Source organism: Fringilla coelebs (assembly GCF_963513975.1).
Source record: "Fringilla coelebs genome assembly, chromosome: 30".
Taxonomy (NCBI): domain Eukaryota; kingdom Metazoa; phylum Chordata; class Aves; order Passeriformes; family Fringillidae; genus Fringilla; species Fringilla coelebs.
Window position 1 is genome coordinate 578602 of NC_140056.1, and position 20133 is coordinate 598734.

Here is a 20133-nt window from a genome sequence, read left to right on the forward strand (position 1 = left end):
GAACTGTCGTGTGGGGGGAGCCAACACGGCTTCCTCTGCCGAGGAGCTTTATTGAGTTTGGAGGAAGGACAAAGGAAGTCCAGCGTGTTCCTGCAGGGCTGGCACAACTTCTAGTTCTCTTTGTCTTCAAGGGTTTCAAGGAATCCAAGTGTTTGGATACAAAGCTCATGCAGGAGAGAAGGTCCCTGGGCTCTGCTCCCTCACACAAACTCCTGTCAGCACCTGCCTGGAGCTGCAGCAGAATCCAGCAGGGATTTGTGTTTAGCTGGGAGCTCCTCTGTGATGGGAATGCTTTGTGCATCCCCCTTGTCAATGTTTCTTTGACCCTGAAGTGCCTGAATTGCTGCAGACCCTTGCTGAGGGCCCCAGGTCTCCAACGCTCTCTCGCTTTTAAACACACCACACTGGAGCTGGATGTCCCGAGCTATAAAAAGTCTTCCCTTTGCCATTTGGAATTATGTTCTGCAGGCTCAGCACATCCCAGTGCCGCAGCCCTGGGAGCTGCTGCTGTGGGAAAGAAGGATGAGGAGGGGAGAAAGAGTGACTCTGGCAGCCTTGGAGCTTGCGGGATCCCCGGATAGAGCAGGGCTGGCACAACAGTGTTCAAAGGCTGGAAAGGAGCTCCGGGAGGGGAGCAGCTGCCCCAGGGGGGACAGGAGGGGACCTGGGGGAACGCGGCCTGTTGGGAAGGAGGCTCTGGGCTGGGGGCACCCCGGGCAGGCACCAGGGCCCTTGGAATGGCACTGGGATCCTCAAGAAACTACTGGGCCCCTCGGGGAGGCACTGGGACCGTTGTGAAGCCACCGTGACCGTCGGGATGGCGCCGCGCCGCCGAGCCTCAGGGCAGCAGCACGGCCCGGAGAGCTCCGGCCTCATCCACGCGTGGCCGAGGACGGCGGGAGCGGCCCCTGAGGGGAGACTGCGGCGGGGCCGCCGCCAGGGGGCGCTGCGGGCACCGCGCGGGCTTCCCGCGCTCGCCGGCGGCCACACGTGACCGCGGCACACGTGACGACACGAGACACGTGACTGCCACGTGACGCGGGCCGGGGGAGCGGCGGCGCGGAACGGGAGCGGTGAGTCCGGAGGAACCGGACCGGACCGGACCGGGCGGGACGGGACGGGATGGGATGGAATGGGAGCGGTGAGTCCGGAGGGACCGGACCGGGCCGGACGGGATGGGATGGAATGGGACGGGAGCGGTGAGTCCGGAGGGACGGGATGCGATAGCCTGATGGACGGGACGCGAGAATCCGCGCTCCCGGCCCCGCTCCCCGCCGCCTTCTTGCGGGCCGGTAGGCAGTGATCTCACCGGGTACCGCTGCTGGGTCCGGTCTCATTCACCGTGTCCGTGACCGACCCGGATGAAAGCACCCTGAGCGGGTCTGCTGACGATACGAAACGTGGGGCAGCGGCTGATCCAGCCGAAGGCTGTGCTGCCGTCCAGCAGGGCCTCCATCGGCTGGAGAACAGGGCAAAGAAAAACCTAACGATTTATTAGAATAACCTAACGAGGCTCAGCAAGAGCAAGTGTAGGATCGTGCACCTGCGGAGGAATAGCCCCAAGTGCCAGTGGGATCCTGGAATGCACGGGGAAGAGCGTGCCAGCAGCTCAGGGAGGGGATCCTGCCCCTCGGCCAGAGTGAGCATCCAGTGCTGGGCTCCTCACATCAGGACAGACATCTGGATATGGTCCAGTGCAGGCCACAAAGATGTTGAGGGATCTGGAGCATCTCTCTGAGGGGAGACTGGGGGAGCTGGGCCTGGTTAGTCTGGAGAGAAGACTGAGAGGGGATCTTATAATACATATAAATATCTCCAAGGGATCAGACTCTTTTTGGTGATGCCCAGAAACAGGACAAGGAGCAAGAGTCTTAAACTAAACCACAAGAAGCTTCACCTCAACATGAGGAAGACCTTTCCATGGAGGGGGGCAGAGCACTGGAACAGCTGCCCATGGAGTCATGGGAGTCTTCCTTTCTGGAGACACCTGGACATTCTCCAGTGTCACCTGCTCTGGGTGACCCTGCCTGGACATGGGGTTTGGACTGGATGATCTCCAGAGGTCCCTTCCAACACTGACCATCCTGGGATTGTGTCTCTCTCGCAGGTACAGCCATGGTGTCCAAAAAGCAGCTGGCAGACTTTGGCTACAAGGCCTTCTCGGGCTCCATGATGCTGCTGACGGTGTACGCCGGCTACCTGTGCAGTGTCCGTGTGCAGAGGATGCTCCAGCACCGCCGCCAGCGGGAGAACACGCCTGGGCCCGGGAGCTGAGCCCGTGCTGGGACTGCCCTGGGAACTGGGACCGGCCCTGGGAGCTGGGACTGGCCTGGGAGCTGAGCCTGGGCTGAACCAGCCCCACTATGCCAGTCCCCCCTGGGCTGGGGGAGGCAGATGGAGTGCAATAAAACCCATGTCAAAGTGGCCAGTGTGGTGATGTGTGGTGTCCCCCAAATCATAAACTGGTCTGGGCTTAAAGGTCACTCTGTTCCACCCTCCCTCCATGGGCAGGGATGCATTCCATGAGTCCATCATTTCTGTCCTGTTCTTCCAAAAAGCTGTTTCTCCTCTCCTGGCAGCAGCCCAGTGCTCAGAGACAGCCTATTCCTCCTCAAGATGAAACGCATCACCCCAGGTTTCTGAAGCAACTTTTAATTGGAGATAAGAGTAAACAACAGTATAAAATGGTAACAACTTGAGAAGTTTCCAAAATTCTGCTCCTGATTGACCGTTCCATTGCCCCCAAGTACCATTGAGTAAAAAAAGAGAAGCAAAGCCCACAGTGTGGCTGCTCTTCCAGCCCTGGGTTCCTCCACAGCTCTAACATCAGAGCAGCAACAATCACTTGTCTCAGAGTACAGGACCAAAACATCTCATTTTTTGGGGAGTAAACCCAGCCTACCAGTTCTGATCCTCCTTCTGATCCCAGCTTAGCCAACTGAATCCAGTAGGTCTAGAGAAGTCTTCAAACCCACAATTTGCAACAGGAAGAAAACAATTTAAAACGCCTGGATTATGCTGGTTGTCTCAGGGGCAATAAACCACCCCCCAACCCCCTTGCAGAAGGCTTTGGTCAAGACTTCAGAGGGGTTTGCAGCACCAAAAGAGGCAGCAGACGCTGGCCTGGTCCCTGGTGACAGCAGAGATGAGCAGCTGGGACCTCCCCAGCAGCCTGGGGCGAGGCAGAGCAGTGGTTCTGGGTTAGCACAGTTCAAAGCTCAGCTGGGAGCAGAGTCTCTGCCTCACCCAGGGCAGCTGGGACATGGAACCTGTGTTCTCTGTGCCCTGAAGTGGCTTCTGGAGTGCATCAAGAGCTGCTGCACCTGCTGGGAGTGAACCGTCGCTGAGTGGCACCAAACCCTGTGGTCCAAACCTGCTCTGCCTTGAGCTGATCCCAGTAAAAGCCAGTTTGTCACAAACACAGACACCTCTGCAAATATCAACAGGACTCAGGGGTGTTTTCTTGTACTTTTGAAGTACAAAATGGCTTGAAGTGAACTCTGCAGCTTTGTTTTTGCCCCGGTCGTTGGCTTCATCCCTTGTGCCGTGCAAAGCCTCTGACTGGTCAGGGTTGTGCCCTTTTCGGGTCTGCTGGAGGTTTCTGGGGAAGGGGTTTTTGATTACAGATCACTTGGGAATGTGGAGCTCAACACAACTAGATATTGAAAGAGAAGTTCGTGTTTGCTCAGGGCCAGCCCAGGGCCTTATTCCTCTCCTGTCCACTGGCCACCGGCCATGTGGCCGTTCAGGCGGTTGGAACCGTTACTGGAAGTGCTGAAAATTCCTTTTGTGCTGTTGGAAGTCACATCCTCCTCCTCGGAGCTGCTCTCCACGTCACTGCGGTCATCCTTGGATACCTAAACATTGCCAGTGGAATTGGGGAGTGGGAGAGGAGACGGGGAGTTGAAAAATTGACAGAAACCAGCAGTTAGAAGGTCGTGTCCCTGTGATGAACCACCTTCACTCACATCTACCTCCTACATCTGAGTCTGGCTCAGTTCAAGCTCCCAAGAAGGAGCCTGTCATCACATTAGGAACAAGACACAGACACTGAAAAAGACAATTTGGAAAGATGAGCTCCATTTTCCAAATATTCTGAGTATCTGTGAAAGCACTTCACTCTTGTTCTCACCAGATCAGATGATATTACAGATCTGGCGTTGTTCTTGTCTTCCAAGGGCTCCTCTCTAGATCAGTTAAAGGCCATTTTCCCAAACCATTTGTTTTGAATCAAAAATTTCTCATGCCACAATCACAAGTGGGTCTGATGACCAAAAACCAGGAATGTGTCAGTTTGAGAGAGAACATTCTGTCCTACAAGGGGCAGCTTTCGTATTTTAAAAATTAAACAGCTTTATTTATCACATCACTGCTCCAACAAAGCGCCTCCGTTTCCATAGCCTGTGCTTCATCTGGGAGATCCCATTTAGGAGCAGGAGCCTGTTTGGACAGGGGATGGAGAACCAAGGCAATGTCTAATCCAGCATACACCCACTCAGAAGAGGAGCAGCCTCAGCCCAGGGATCCAGGTCTGCTTACAGAGCGTGCCTTAGTTCAGAGACTGCTGCAAATCCAGCTCCATTTGACTTGCACATGGGATTTTGAACCTTCCCAGCAGGAGGGGAGGGGAAGAGCCCATAAACCTGGCCCCAACTGCAAACACACACCTTGGGTGGTGGCAGGTGCCAGAGCAAACCTCCCCAGTGTGAGCTGGGCCTGGAGAGCAGCCCCTGCTCTGCCCAAGGTAGCCCCTCACTCTCCTCACTGCCCTCCCTCTGCAGCCTCAGCAACTCCATGTGCAGCACTCTGGCTTGCAGCTTTGCAAGGATTCCAGGATTTCAACTACTCTGCTCTCTTGGAGTCAGGGCTAGGGCTCTGCAGCAGCAGGAAGTGGCTGAACTCCAGGGAAGATCTGGCTGGAAGCCAGGTGAAGTTAATGATCTCTAGGAGTTTTTTGGATGTCCTGGCTTCTGCCTGTTGCCAGAACTTTTGCTATCTTTCCCCAATCTCCTGCTATATTGGAAGTTCAAAGGGTCACTGGAAGAAATCAAGCAAAAATCCCTTGACATTTTTTCTGTTCTTGGGGGAGAAGTGACTGTTCACTCCTTTTCACAAAAAGGAGTAAATTCCTCCTACCCTCTCCCCCTCAGTGTGGTGCTGATGGGGAGCAAAGACAGAAATTGGAGTGTGTGGATGTGTAAAAGCACTAATTGAAGGTTGTGCAGGCAGGTGGCAGCAGGTGAGAACAGACCTCAGGACACTGCTCTGACCTTTGGAATAAACAGTATTTTAGCACTGTCAGGACCAGGGAGAGAAGGAGAAGGCACCAGGGGCTCTGCTTTTGTCTTGGGACCTTGACACAGATGTGTTTCAGTGAACAAACAGAAACACAGGTCACACTTACATGCACAGGGTGAAACTGTCCAGCTCCAATCTGGCACAGAGAAAAGGAGAAAAGAATGAAGAAGACAGAGCTTAGAGTCCTTTCTCTGGCTAGGTCACCTGGACAGGAGAGAACCAAGGAAAGGGAAAAGGTGTAGAACTCAGGATACAGAAACAGCTGCAGAGAATGAAAATCAGGCATTTGTAGTAGCAGCTGTGGGGAACAGATGAAGAGCTCGTACCCTGAAACCTGCTTGCCCCCAGAGTCAACCAGAATATTAATATTTTTCAAGGCCACATTCCATGTGTAGGGACAGCTGAAGTCAAACACAAAATAATGCAGAGCCATCAGAGAAACCCAGATCAGAATATCAGTATCTGATAGGAAAAAGCATTTGTGCTACTAAATCAGCTTTTCTGCTGGTTTCATAGGATCATGGAATGGATTGGGTGGGAAGGACATTAAAGCTCACCTTGTTCCACCCCCTGCCATGGGCAGGGTCACCTTCCACTATCCCAGGTTGCTCCAAGCCCTGTCCAGCCTGGATGATCTTTAAGGTCCCATCCAACCCAGGCCATTCTGTGATTTTTGACAGCCAGCAAACACCACTGCATCCCTGGGAACCCTTTCCCTGAGTGCTGGAGCCCAGTGCCTGCACTGGCAGACAGAAGCCACTGGAGCAGCACAATCCCCAGCACATCCCAAGGACCAGATGACGTTGGAAAACATCCTGTATGTTCATCCTGTTGTCCAAAAGAGAGCCTGCTACCACAAGAGCGTCATAATTGCCATTTCAGGACATTGAATGTACTGGAATATGGAGTTATTCCCCTGCACGGAGTCCAGGAGACTCCGTGCCTTTGAACACACCTGGGAACTCACAAGTGCAGAGCAATCAAGGTAAAAACCACCATTTTTGTGAACTCTTGATGTAAGTCCCTTAAGAACTAACACCAGTCTCGTTGAAAAGCCCAATTTCTCATGATTCCTTAATGGGGCTTGTAGGAAGGAGGAGCCAGAAGCCTCCCTCAGCCTTACCTTGCCCCTCACCAGGGCCTTGGAGGCTGTGCGGATGATGAGGTAAGACCAGATGACATGCAAGACCTGCAAGGTCACCAGGAGCCCGTTGAACAGCCACCAGGAAGGGTAGGGACCGATCAACTCCCAGCTTTCAAACAGGGTTGTGTTCAAAATCCTGAAAGAGATCCAGAAACACATTTCAGATCAGCTGTGCTCAGCTCTGACTGGAGGTGCCAGGCCAGATGCACAACAGTTTGTGTCTCACTGAGCATCTGCTGCTCTGCTCTTGCCAGAGTCAGGAGACTGAGTAAAGCTCATTAGGAGCATTTGAACTGAGCAACAAAACAGAACATGTGAATGTGCTGCAATTTGGTTACACACACGGATCTGCTGCCAATTTTCTTCTCCAAAGCACAAGCATTTATTTATAACAACTTCACAGGAAGTGATGTCAGGTTGCTCTGGTCACCAAAACAACTGTTAACACCTTCCTGCTTGGGCAGCTTTGACCCAGATTTAAAGATCAAAAATCGTATAAAAAATAGGGTGGGCACAGGAGCAGGGCAGGGATTGTCTCTCTGTGCTGGGCACTGTGAGGCTGTGCCCAGTTCTGGGCTCTCACAGCAAGGAGATGCTGGGGGGCTGGAGAGTGTCCAGGGCTGGAACAGCTGGGGAAAAGGAGGCTCAGGGGGCCCTTCTGGCTCTGCACAACTCACTGACAGGAGAGGGCAGCTGGGGGAGTGTCAAGCTCTGCTCCCAGTAACAACAGGACAAGAGGGATGTGCCAGGGAAGGTCCAGGTTGGACATCAGGAGGAATTTCTTCATGGAGAGGGTGGTGAGGCACTGGAAGGTGCTGCCCAGGAAGGTTTGGAGTCCCCATCCCTGGAGGTGCCCAAGGAACCACTGGATGTGGCTCTTACTGCTCCAGTGGGGACCAGTCACAGGCTGGATTCAGTGGTCTTGGAGGGCTTTTCCAACCTCAAGGATTCTGGGATCGGGAAGGAATTTTGTCCCCAGAAGGCCTCTCTCCCTCCCTCCCTCCCTCCCTTCCTGGGTGCTCTTCTCTTCCCTCAGTTTTATAGATTTCTCCAGCCAGGCTGGAAGAGTCAAAACTGCTTTATGGCCCAAGCCTTGTGTTTCTTTCATTACTGTTTTGCTGTTCTTGTTGCTGGGAGTTATTGCCAGTCCTTCAGCAATTTAATAAACACTTTAGATTTTATGATGCAGAGAGGTATGGAGAAACCTTTAACAACCACATTAATTTCACACAGCTTTTAACACAAGAAAAGCAAAACAAGCTTTTCAAACAATAACCAAAATTCCCCAAAAGGCAGCTCCAGAAGTATTTAACTCATAGCAGGTATGTGAAAGAATTAAATGCAATTCCAGAGATCTGCTGATGTTTTACTTTACTAATTAGGAAAGGGAATACAGGTGCAACGTCTGCAGTGCTGCTGCAGCTTGCCAGATTTCTCTACAAAGCTGAGGAGTGACATTACAGCCAGTGGAAAACACATTAAAGATTTACAGGATGCTGAGCACTGGTGTGAGGTAAGAGCATCCCCTCACGACAGACAGCAGCTGCTAAAACAACTCTCTATTTTGTCCCTGGAAGGAGCCTACGAAGAAATAGGAATTAAAGATCTTCTTCATCCAGAGTCCTTTGGTGCACTTACTGGAAAATAAGCCAGAGCTTTAACTGCAACCCTGATGCTAAAGTGAAAGGATTGTTGCTGCCTACCAGGCACCTAAAAAGAATGGGAGTGCCAGGTGTCCATGGCCTAGGAAATAAATGCAGGCAGTAAAATGGTGTAACCAAATTGCCACCACACACAATAAATAGACAACAGCTCATTAACCAAAGCACTGCTCCAGGTCTGACCTACTGAGGTGAGAAGGAATCTCATTATGGGATGATTCTCTCTAAGCCATTTATCCAGGGTTTTACCTCCCAAGAAACCTCAGGCCTATTTCAGGCTCTGAATAGTCACAACACAATGACAGGACAGAAGTGTTATAAGAATCAGAAACTGCAGTGATGACTAAGCCAAACAAACAAAAATTACTTCAAGAGACTGTGCCTCACTTGTAATTATTTCTAGAACTTCTTCAGAGAAGTAGAGAATCCTTCAAGCCTCTCAGAGCAGATTCTGGCTGACTCTATCATCATTGCAGCAGGGGAGGGGCAGCTGTGATGGGACTCTGGAATTTTCCCCAGTCCCTCAGCTGACTGGGGAGAGATTTCTGCATGTGCCTACTCAAACCTCCTGCCCCAACAGCACTTGGGCCATGTACTGCTTCAGGCTGCCTCGAGGGACAGCTGGAATACTTGGGAAAAGCCTAAAACAAAGGCTCTGCTGAAAGGATTGGGAGAACAACCAAGAGCTCCCAGCTCCAGGTGCTTACCAGAAAGGGTAAATGCCCAGGCGGGTCACGATGAACACGACCCCAAAGAGCATGAAGAAAGCATCACACAGACGTTGGTACTTGGCATAATTGGCCAGTTTTGCAGCCTACAAGAGACAATAAACATGCAAATATTATTCCCTTTGTGCACTCCTGTAACTACCCATCTGGAAAGCTGCAAAAAACTGTCAATCACATTTGTACAGTTTGAAACAAAGAGGGATTATTATATTGTATTACTATTTTTATACTGTTATTTATGTGGTCCTACAAGAAAGCAGTTTATCAAGAAGGGGAATGTCAGCTTGTTCCCCTGAGATCACACCAGCATTAGGGATGCATAGATTTGAGAGGAAATTCACCTCCAAGAGGAAATCTGAAGCATCGTGGAGGCACAGCACCAGAGTTCCAACCCGCACCATGTTATTCATGTACGAGAATGTGATGAGTCCAATCGTGGCCAAGTGATGGACGAACATGATCAGGAAGTCCTGGAAACAGGAAAAGCACCAATGAAGACTCTTTGGTTGTCACACAAATGCAAAAGTTTGGAACAGAGCCACCCAACTGAGTCACTGAGGTCACAGGATTCCTTCGGTTCAGGCTGTGACTCCACAGCAATCACAGCTCATCACACTCCCACCATCTTCACAAAAGCGTCCAGAAAGATCTCTCAGCTTTGGTGCTGCTGAAATCAGAGCTTTGCCTGCTCAGGGATCAGCACAGTCTCTCTGGCACACACACAACTGTACCGGCAGACCCCACAGATATGATTCAGAGGACAAGATGACCCTTATTTTTATCTCCTTCTGTTTTTCCAGACACACTGAAGTCCCCTCAGCTCCTGGGACACATTTAAGTGCTGCTGCTGCTGTCAGCGACCAAACCCTGCCAGGGCAGAGCAGGAACAGAACACCAGGTAACTCAGCAGGAAGAACAAAAAATGTTTACAATGCACAATATTCAGGTCTGGTTTGCACTTCAGCCCCTGGCTCCCTGTACCTCACCCAGCTGCCATGGGGAATGTCATTCACTTGTTAAAGTCAAGATGAAATATTACAAACACAGTCCCAGAGGTTGTTCATCACTCCCTGTCTGCAGCTCCACTGTATTCCAGAGTGCCCCACCTGCTCATATTTCAGCACAGAAAAAGCCTGGGTAAACTTGTTTTTTAACAGCCAGTGCAAAAACTGTGATAATTTGCTGCTTTGCAGCTCATGTAAAGGAAGCAATAAGCCAGGATTTACTGGGGACTGTTCTCCAACAGCAACAATAACCAAATCCTGGAATGCAGCATGACAGAATTAGATCTGAGCAACTGCAACCACTCATCATCTGCTCCTCACACAGATGAGAAATTCCTTTCAAAACCCCATTTATTAGCTCCTTAGTGTTTGCCTTTTCCTCAGCAGCTTCAGCAAGGTACTGCTTTGAGCAGCTCATTTTCTTGTAAGCCTTCCAGTTAAGTCTATTTTTAGGCAATGATTTGTTAACTTTTGATTGGGAGGTATTGAGTGAAGCTGCTCTGTCCCCTGGAAGGTGAAAGGAACTCAAGGATACACCAGGTCAGCCTTGCTCCTCCCTTCTTCTCAGGGCTCACAAAGGTGTAAATGAGGAAGAAAACAAAATTATCACTATATTTTGGCTTTCCTGGCCAGGCACACTCCCATTTTTTGTTAGTCCTACCTATTATTATTGTTTTCATTATAGCTATTGAGTGGTTAATGCAATTCTGGGTCATCTCACCTTCCGTTTAATGTCTGTAAACTGAGAAAACATGAGGGACCAGTAGAAGGCCAGCTCCAAGATATAGTAATAATAAAGCCTGGATGTTAGAGGCTGGAAAACAGACAAAGCACAGTTACAAGACAAAATAATTCAAAATTTACATTAAAATCCCTTTTTTCCTTCCTCCTTTTCCATCCAACTTTAACTTATGCTGAGGCATAAGTTAAATCATTTAGGTTTAATAAAAACAAGTTTAAGCAACAGGCATCTTACTCCAGGCTTACTCACACAAATATAATTGTGTGTTTGAGCTTTCTTCCAAAGGAGTAAATTCCCTTGTCAATATTTACAACCCCTTCTGAAGGCTCTTGGAGTAGGAAAACCAGGCTCTGGAACAGACTGTTGGCCTCTATACAGTAAATAAATAGATGACCACTATGATTTTATGCCTTTTTCTCCCACTTTTAATAATCTCAGCAGCAAATAAACATAAAATGACTTGAGTCATATGTATCTGAGGAAACCCTGCTGCTGCCAAACCTAACCAGGATGTAAAGGCACAAAAAGTAAATGGCAGAGTTCTAATCCAGTATCAATAACAAAAATAAAAACTGGAATCATCCAAAAAGTTGGAATTTAGGAGGTGTTTCTCTCATACCTGGAAAGGGTAGTTGTACCAGCACTGTCGTGTGTCCCAAAACCAGGGTGCCTAAAGGGAATAGGTAGGTTTTTATTATATATAAATAAGAAGTTATATAAAACCCCAGTTTGTACTGGGTGTTTTCCTCCCCAGCACCTAAAGTCACCTGACACTGCCTCACTGAAATTTTACCTTTATTCTGCATTCAAACTACATTTACTGTAAAAAAACCCTAGTGATTTAAAGTCTAATTTGTGCTGTCAATGTGAGTTCTGCTGCAATAGAAATTTCTAGAATAATCATACAGCTCTAATAATAATAAAGACCCAAGGAGATGAACCTGTATCCCTCCAAGAGGGAAAGAGAAAAAAAGGAGCAGCTCTCCACAGCAAAGATAACCCAAAACCCACCTTGTTTTTTCCAACATTCTGGGGTAACATGTCAAATAATTTTCTATTATTTCCAAAACGACAGATCTGCATAGAAGCTTCCCTATAGTGTAAATAAGGTCTTTAACAGAACCCCCAGGAGCCCAAATCAGAGATCATTCAACTGCAGCCACACAGAACAATAGCGTGGGTGACAGAGCAACTCACCGTCCAGAGAAACCTGATTCCATAAAAAAATATACTGAAATAAAATGTAAATCTCCACCTGGAAAAAAAAGTAAAAAATAAACTTAAGACATAGAATCAGGTTTTGACTAGCATTTGTAAAATTAATTGAAATAATTGGGAAAGACCTCCAAATCTGATACCTGAAAAGCCTTCACCCACCTTCATTTCTAAACATTTCAGGTAACATAAACCTACTGAAGTTTTCCCACCACACATGGGTTTGCATCAACAGCCAGGTTTGAAACTCAGGGTGAACATGCATCATTCCATATTTAAGAGATAACAAGACAACAACAAGCAAAGCTGTTGTCACCCAGAGATATCCTGATGTACATATTTTTCCCTCTTACCTTGTGGCTTTAGGTAGACAAAACCATACTGGGGGAAGAACTGAAAGTTACTGGAAAGGAAAGAAACCAGCAGAGGAGAAACAAGTCAGGAAAAAATGCTGAGGCTCTACTGCACTACAGAGAAAACTGCAAGAGCTTGGAGGGAATGGGAACAAAGAATGGGCTGAAGAGAGAAGAAAAGGAAGCCAAGGAGTGTCTGAGACTGGGAAAGCCAGGAGGTGGGAATGGGAATGAGCTCTGGGCGGGGATGGGGCTGTGCAGGAGTGTCCCAGGGGATTCACAGCCAGTGTGGGCTTGGGGACACACAGACAGGGGGACAGGGACACACGGACTTGGACACACAGACGCTCTCAAGTGCCACCAAGGACCTGGCCCAGTGTCTAAAGCCACCCAGCACTGACCCCTGTACCCCATTCTGGTTTCTCAGGCATGCCCACAAAATATTTTAGAATTTCAAAACCTCCTTTAACTGCCCTGTTTGCTTGTACAGGAATTCTGGCCCTGCTCTGGTGGAGCAGCTGCCCCCAGGCCCAGCTAGAGCTCTAAGATGAAGCCCCTCTGCACAAACATACATGCTCTCACAAAATTTAGTGAGGGTGGTGGGTTTGTCCTGGTTCCTCCGATGCCGAAACCAGCGCTGGATCTTTCGGACATCCCAGTCCAGCTGCTTGGACAAGCCTTCTAACCTTTTTCCATCTGGAGACTGAAGGAAAATGAAACAAATGTCATTCCTCCCACTCCTCAAGCTACTTTCAGTCCTGCACTATGACAGAATAATGCACAGATAACAAAAAACACACCAGGAAGGGACCACAGAGTCTGGAAGCAAGAGCCCATTGCCACAAATGGTCATTCAGGTTTAACCTTCATAAGCCACTAATTACTTAATTACTCAGAATGGTTTTGGTTCAGCATTTCCTCACCTATTTCATCAGTTGACAGTACATTAAGACAAAGAATGTGACTGCTCTGTCTGATAATTTGGGGGAGGAGCTGTTAAAGTGTTCTGTCCTACCTGTTAAAGCTGCACATCAATTCAAACAGCCCAGAACTGGGGAGCAAAGCTAAAGATCTTTAAGGTTTGCTACTCATAGCAAGGACAGGGAAACTTTAAGAGTTGGTTTAACACAGTAGATATTTGTACATTCCATAAGGGGCACTGTAGAAATTGTGTTATTTCTGTTATCAACGTTATTAAATGAAAATATATTTGAAAACTGAAGTACTTCCATGACAAATATAGATATAAACTATCCCTGTTCTCCACCTGTCTGAATGAACACAAATGGATTTATCAAAGTGAACCAAACCTTGTAGCTCCCTCTCTAATAGCCCAGGAGTGAGATAATTCAGTCCAGCTCTGCCAGGGAGCTCTACCACTGAAAGATGATAACCACACTTTACTATTCGAGTTACATATCAACCACAAAAGCTATGCAGAATATTGATTTAATAAAAAAATCATCAGCTCACCCAGCTGAAAACCAAAATCAGAGTAATTTGATTTTCAGCGTTGAGACCATGACTGTCCTGTCAGTCCATCATACCACATCTCTCAGCACCTTCCTGGGATTTAATGGTGGGGAAAGCACCTGCCTCCACGGGAAATCCAGAGCTCCCAGCTCAGAGCAGCAGTGAAATCCTTCCCCGGGGCCACCCCTAGCCCGACTCCCCAAACCCCACAGCACACTGGCACAGTTAAAGGTTTCATCAGCCAGACAAATTCTGCACAGCCTGTGACCTCCCGGGTTTTCTAAACATTAATTTCAAGGACATCCCCTGCATTAAAGTTCTCCCAACAAAGGGCATCAGATTTGGGGGATTTTTCAGGTCACACACCATTCCAAATGCCTCAAAACTTTAATGTTCCCACAAGGCAAGTTTTTTGAGGTTTTTATAGAATTTCCCTTTATCTGCTCCAGTAGATGAGGTTCAGCATCACCCAATCTCAACAGAAAGCCTTCCATTTTGTTATCTTTAATGAAAATCTATTGCACTTATTCAATTCTGGATAAAGTACAGTGGGATTCTGTAAATCTGTAGTGCTGTAGGCCTGTGAGCTTAAGGGAAGGAAGGAAACAACCCAAAGAAACACCTCCTGCCACCATTAAATGTCCTGCCCCTCAGCAGGACATCCTTCACTGACTGAACACCTCCCTGAATAATCCCCTTTCACTGACAACTGCTGTCCAGCTTTACAGTAAATGGCAAAAATGAGAGGAAGACTTTCACAATAAAACCAATAAAATCAGAAAAGGAACTCAGCTCAAGAAAAAGAGGAACACTTTCCCAATAAAATTGGAAGATGCTGGGAAATCTCATGTTAAACCAAGAATCCCCACTGTACAACTTGGACCAAAGGCAGGGAACTAAAGGAAGCAGGTCAGGCCTATCAATCAGAGGAACATTTGTATCCCAAAGAAGATTCTTCTGTGCACAAAACCATGGCTCACCATACAGGGAATTTACTTTGCTACCAGAAGGATGTGCCAGAGGCAAAGTAAAACCAGAACGAGCCCACTTGTGGATGCAGAGTGTGAAATGTGCATCTCAATCCAGAAAAGTGGAAGCAAAAAGCCCCCGAGACACTTCCAGGCCTCCATTCCCTTTGGAATGGAGGAGGAACTTGAACCGTGACTCACCTTGGTGATGGATGTAAACACTTTCTCTAAAATTGCATTGGGCTGGGCTCTGTGAGGTCCACTGTCCTGAATGCCAAGGTTTATGGCACATGGCTTGGCAATAAACCTGCAAGAATTGCCCAGAAAGAGCTGGATTAAAACAAGATATTTATTTCCTTCCTCTGCCTGAATCACAAGGACCTGGATTTGTCACCAGCTGCAAAACCTGGTGAAAAAGCTTTTGAAATCTCCATTCAACTGCTTCCCAGGTGAAGAAATTTCTTTTATTAGTCCATTTGGTAACTACAGACACCACATACTGTGCACACCAGAATGAAAAATTAAATCTTAATGCCCTTGGCTTGTAAGGATCTGAATGTGCCCCCCAGGGAGATTCTCATTCCTCAGCAATAAAACAATAGACTGATAGCAGTCTGCAGTGAACAGAAATGCTGGAGATGAAGCTCTAAAACAAAGCATCTTGTTTCCAAAATAGGCCTTGGTGTCACATAGCTCAGAAAAAAGGGAAGTTCAAGTGACACAGCTCCTAAAAGTAACTTTTTCTTGGAGGAAAAATAAAGTGGCTCGTTCCTTCAGGACAGACAGGAAGATGCAAGTCCTCCAGTCTGAAAGATCCCCGATCTCTGGATCTTATCTGCCCCATCTGTTCTGTGTATTCCAAACTGATTTAACTCTTCCTGGATTTTATAGCACAGACTCTGGAAACAAGCCTGGGTTTGAGACTAAAACAAATACAAACATGTTCCAAATGACCAGGTTTTGCTGCACGTTTGTGTCAGAACGGGCTCAGGGTTCCAAGAGACATGTCTGCATAACCTGACATGTGAATTGTTCCTCTCCTGTTGGTGGGCAAAAGGGGGGGTTAAAGGACAAAAAATCAGTATCTTTTAATCAGTTATTTTGAGGAAGAACCTGCTTCTCAAACTGATTTTGAAAAGGACACAACATTTGAACCATTAAAACCATTTTGCTTTCACAGAGAGATTGTTTCGGAGAGAGCCAAGCTGAAATTACACACATTTAGAAGCCTCCCAGTGCCACCAAGCAGAAAATGCTACTTTTTCCAACCACAATTGTTACAATTTCTCCTTGTGTTTAAAAGGAAAGATTAAAATCGTGGCTCTAAGTGCTCCAACAGTAATTATTCTTAGGAATACTCACTTAGTGCTTCAGGAACAAATATCTGTGGCTGTGTTTAAGAACAGTCCCAGGTCGTGGAATTTTCCCTTGAGGACTTACAGATCAGCTTGTGAGTGATCCCAAAGGAACACCCAGCTCTCAGAAAACACTAAACAAATTATAGACACTGTGGGCCCAGGCTTCCCTGTCTGCCCCAGTTCTTCCTATGTCTCCATCCAGGACACTGGAGGTTAAAAATCCCTCCAGGATCATTGAGCCCAAGCTGTGCCTGATCCCCTTTTTGCCACCAGCCCAGAGCAGCAAGTGCCATGTCCTTGAACACCTCCAGGGATGGGGACTCCAAACCTCTCTGGGCAGCCCCCTCCAAGGCCTGACCACCTTTTCCATGAAGAAATTCCTCCTGGTGCCCAACCCGACCCTCCTGTCAGGAGTTGTGCAGAGCCACAAGGTCCCCCCTGCGCCTCCTTTCCTCCAGGCTAAGCCCCTTTCTCAGCTCCCTCAGCCTCTCCTCAAGCTCCAGACCCTTCCCAGCCCTGCTCCTGTCTCTGCACATGCTAAACTACATTTCAACACCCCCAACTTAAAAAAACAAAAAATTAAAAAACAAAAAAGGAAGGAGTGATTTCCTTTGAGCTTGGCTCCAAAGGCTCACAGCTTCCGCCATAATCCAGACCCCAGCCAGAAATCCTGTCCTGATGTTATGAAACATTTGGCAAGACCCCCACAAAAATGTAAAAATATTAAGTATTAAACGTCTTTATACTCTGCTTTCCTACAGGATATACCTCAACTGCAGCACAGAAGTTCACACGTGAACTTGCAGGTGGAATATGCAGTGAGTGGCGAATCCCCTGCTCAGACAGGAAAATCCCAAGCTGACCTGCTATTTAGGTAAACTCAGCAAGGTGAACTCACACTTCAAACTGCCATGGCACTTTAAATTTTTGGCCCCAGAGCAGGTTTTCAGATGCGTTTTGCACTGAATCCCACAGTGACAAAGTTCTGCACACCCCGCAAAATAGACAAAAATACTGCCCAGACAGTAGAATTTCCATTCTTGGGGATATTCAAACTGAACAGCAGAAGACGACGGGTGACCTGAGTTGCCTGAACACTGGACTTGCTTTGAGGAGAGGATTGGATGAGGTGGCCTTGAAAGGTCCCTTTTAATCTAAATGATTTTATGATTTTATATAAATCTCAACGGCAACAAACTATACCCAAGGTCAACTTACTGCCACACCTTCCAGCAAGAAATTCTCTTCACATAAATACTTGTATTAAACCTTTATCAACAGGGATCAGCTCACACCCCTGCCTACCCTTTCACACTAGTTGTTAACACACACACTGATTTTAAAACCAATTTTCAAGTCCACAGACTCACATGTTAGAACAAATAGTTCTCAGGCATGTTGTGCTTCACAAAAAGGCAGAATCTTTATGAACATTCCAGTTTGGCTGGTGACTCCTTATTACAGCTCTTACAGGAAGAACAATCTCCAAAGTGAGATGTATTGAATATGCACTTTTTGAGTTTATATTTCCATAATCTCTCAATTTTGCTGTGTTAAGATTTAACCAGTCCTCACCCTCTCACTTTCCACTGTCTTTACCTTCCTCTATGAGTCCCGCCTCACCCCTACAGTCATAAATTGCCCACAGACAGACAAAGGAATGATTATTTTGTCAATGCCATGATGTAAAAGGTAGTTTTTAGTGAAATTCTAACTAATAGAAACATGTCCGTGTTGTAGCACAAAGCACTTCCTCACAGTGAGGAGCTGCAAAAGGAGAGAGCAAAGAAGCAGCTCAACCAAAAGAGCCACACGAGTCTGTAATTCACATTCTGAGTCACCAAGTCCAACTGTGAAATGTGTGTCAAGAGAGACATTCGACACAATCAAAGCCTGAATTGGGATAAATGCACCACAGGAGTTTATTGAGACAAAGCTGAACTTTTATGACATGTTCAAAGTGGCTGGAAGAAACAGAAAGGAGTTTATTCAAAGATATGTACTTTTAAAATAAACACACTAGAAACTGCCTGAGATGGGCTGTCACAATCTGCTTTCACTTTGGGACACCACTGAGACACAGCTGAGATCAGGAACAACCCCCTCAGGAACCAGACCTTGGCCTCTGAGCTTTGCTCTGCAGGCTCAGGAGTTAAATCATCGTTTGACTCCACCCTAAATTAACACCACAAAAGAAATTTCATAAACCAGGGAGACATTATCAGGACAAAGTAAAAGCTGCCTGGAGTCAATTGTTAAAATCAATTGTGTAATTGTTTAATTGTAAAATAATTGTTAAAATCAGGTGTAGTGCATCTTCCCCAACAACTCCAGGAAAAGAGAACATTCTGCACCTCATCCCCAGACTGACACCTGGATTAGGAAACTCCCCACAATATCATTTTTATTGTGTCTCACAACCTCCTTTCCTTATGTCCCGGCAAGTACCAAGGTTTGGCCAGGACCAGCACACACCAAGCTGAGATGGGCTTTGGGCAGTGCCATGTGTGTTCCTGGGTTCTCTGAAGCCTTTTCCTAATGGCAGAAAGAAAACATGGAGAAAATAGAGCTTCTCAATTTCTCACTTGCTTCATTTTCCTCCATATTTACCATTTTTCTATTTCATCCCTACCACCAATTATTAATTTCTGTAAGCTCAGGAAAATTCACATTTCTTAAAGAAAACCCACAGGAATAAACCCAACTCATTTCCCGCTCACTTTATTCCTGCAGCCTTTTTCATGCTTAGAAACACCTATGCAATCATGGAATGGTTTGGGTTGGAAAGGACCTTAAAGCTCACCCAGCCCCACCCCCTGCCATGGGCTGAGACACTTTCCACTTATCCAGGTTGCTCTTAAGTCTATCCAACCTGGCCAACTTCTGCCCTTTCGAGGCAGAAATTTAAGATTAAATCAATGTTTAATGAACTACGTGCACAGCAATACAGGGTGTCTTGGTCCGTTTCACCTAAGGGTTTCCTAAGTAAGCCACTTTACTAATTAATATCTCTGCCACCCACACACTGCGTGGCTGTGGCAGATCCACAACACACACGGATCTACCTGTGCCCCGGGGCTGAGTTCACATGTTTATGGATCCCCAGGTAAATGAGGAATCCCGTTTTACACCTGTTGATGGGCAGGGATGAAGATCCGCACTCACATCCATCGTGCCTGACACGAGGGAGAGCCACCGAGTATTTAATAATACATCAGGCCATGTGGACGAGCCCTGTTTCCTCATCCAGGAACTCGGGGAAAGTACAATAAAGCACACACGGAAGCCAAGTGCGGAGTAGCAGCCGCCAGCTCCGTCCGTCACCCAGCGAGGTTCGCCCGGGCAGGAGCAGGAGTAAAAGTGAATTCCTATATAAAACATGGGCACTACCTCAGCACCGCCGGACTGGAGGGACCTCTCGTTACCCAGATCCAGGACAGCAGAGCCCCACGGGCTTGTGCATGTCGCGACAGACACGACTCCCGCGACAGATTCCCGGGATTACACAATGTCCCCTTTCCACGCACGAAGGGCCTCGCGGAGGCCCCGTAGGGTGCGGGGGAGCCCCCGCCGAGCCGCTCCCCGGCTCCGCCCGGTGCTCACAGACCCCAGCGCCTCCCGGCCCCGCCGCCCCGGGGGCGGCCCCGCGCTCACCTCTCGAAGAGCAGCCGCACGGCGAAGATGCCGAGCGCCAGCGGGAAAGCGGAGAGGACGTGAGCGGCTCGCGGGTACTGCAACCCGCTGCCCGGCGGGCCCGGCTCGCCGGCCAGGTCCGCCCACGTCACGTTGTGCGGGAGCCAGAACCGCTCGTTCCAGAACCAGGCCCGCAGCGCCGCCGCCGCGGCCGCCGCCATCTTCCGCCTGCCGCCGCCGCGCTCGGGCGGCCGCCACAGACACGGGGGCGCGGCCGAGCGCCAGCCCCGGCCCGCCCCCTCGGCCCGCCCATCACGGCGGTAGCGAATCGGGCGGCATCCCTGGCCCCGAGGGGGCGGTGCTTGGGGAGACCGCGCCCCTAATCGCCGCAGCCCCCGCGGCCCGGCCCGGCCAGGCCCAGCCGCCGCCGCCGACACGGCCGGGCGGGGCTGGAGGAGGCCGCGCCTCTCACCGCCGGCCACTGCCCGTAAGGGGCGGGCTTGGAATACACCACTCCCCTTCTTGCATCGCTCGCTACAGGCGGTGCGGAGCTGGG

General features: G+C 48.5%; 2 protein-coding genes across 4 annotated transcripts; one reads left to right on the forward strand and one right to left on the reverse strand.

Moving 5' to 3' along the window:
* The first annotated feature begins 1015 nt into the window (after window positions 1–1015).
* Window positions 1016–2424, forward strand: COX14 (cytochrome c oxidase assembly factor COX14). 2 transcript variants are annotated; one of them, XM_084223506.1, is made up of 2 exons: window positions 1016–1073; window positions 2108–2424. In XM_084223506.1, exon 2 carries the CDS (start codon window positions 2116–2118, stop codon window positions 2272–2274), a length of 159 nt encoding a protein of 52 aa, XP_084079632.1. In that variant the 5' UTR covers window positions 1016–1073; window positions 2108–2115; the 3' UTR covers window positions 2275–2424. The 2 variants fall into 2 exon arrangements, with proteins under 2 accessions (XP_084079632.1, XP_084079631.1); XM_084223505.1 differs by having other exon boundaries at window positions 1052–1141.
* A 239-nt stretch (window positions 2425–2663) lies between these two features.
* On the reverse strand, window positions 2664–19821 carry CERS5 (ceramide synthase 5). Of its 2 annotated transcripts, XR_014616847.1 has the most exons (11): window positions 19599–19821; window positions 14788–14893; window positions 12718–12848; window positions 11775–11832; window positions 11197–11247; window positions 10557–10649; window positions 9173–9301; window positions 8811–8917; window positions 6422–6578; window positions 5405–5502; window positions 3756–3857 (listed from the first exon to the last, which is right to left on the reverse strand). XR_014616847.1 is itself a non-coding variant. In XM_084223574.1 (10 exons), exons 1-10 carry the CDS (start codon window positions 19796–19798, stop codon window positions 3705–3707), a joined length of 1185 nt encoding a protein of 394 aa, XP_084079700.1. In that variant the 5' UTR covers window positions 19799–19821; the 3' UTR covers window positions 2664–3704. The 2 variants fall into 2 exon arrangements, 1 of the variants encoding a protein (XP_084079700.1); XM_084223574.1 differs by lacking the exon at window positions 5405–5502 and having other exon boundaries at window positions 2664–3857.
* Between the last annotated feature and the right edge of the window lie 312 nt (window positions 19822–20133).

What these genes read in the sequence shown, in the direction of transcription:
- CERS5 (XM_084223574.1), bottom strand. Translation starts at nt 19,798, where the DNA reads ATGGCGGCGGCCGCGGCGGCGGCGCTGCGGGCCTGGTTCTGGAACGAG. An exon ending in TTACAGACATTAAACGGAAG is followed by an intron (nt 9,302 to 10,556) that starts GTGAGATGACCC and finishes TCCTGTTTCCAG; the next exon opens with GACTTCCTGATCATGTTCGT. An exon ending in AGGCCCTGGTGAGGGGCAAG is followed by an intron (nt 3,858 to 6,421) that starts GTAAGGCTGAGG and finishes GGCAATGTTTAG; the next exon opens with GTATCCAAGGATGACCGCAG.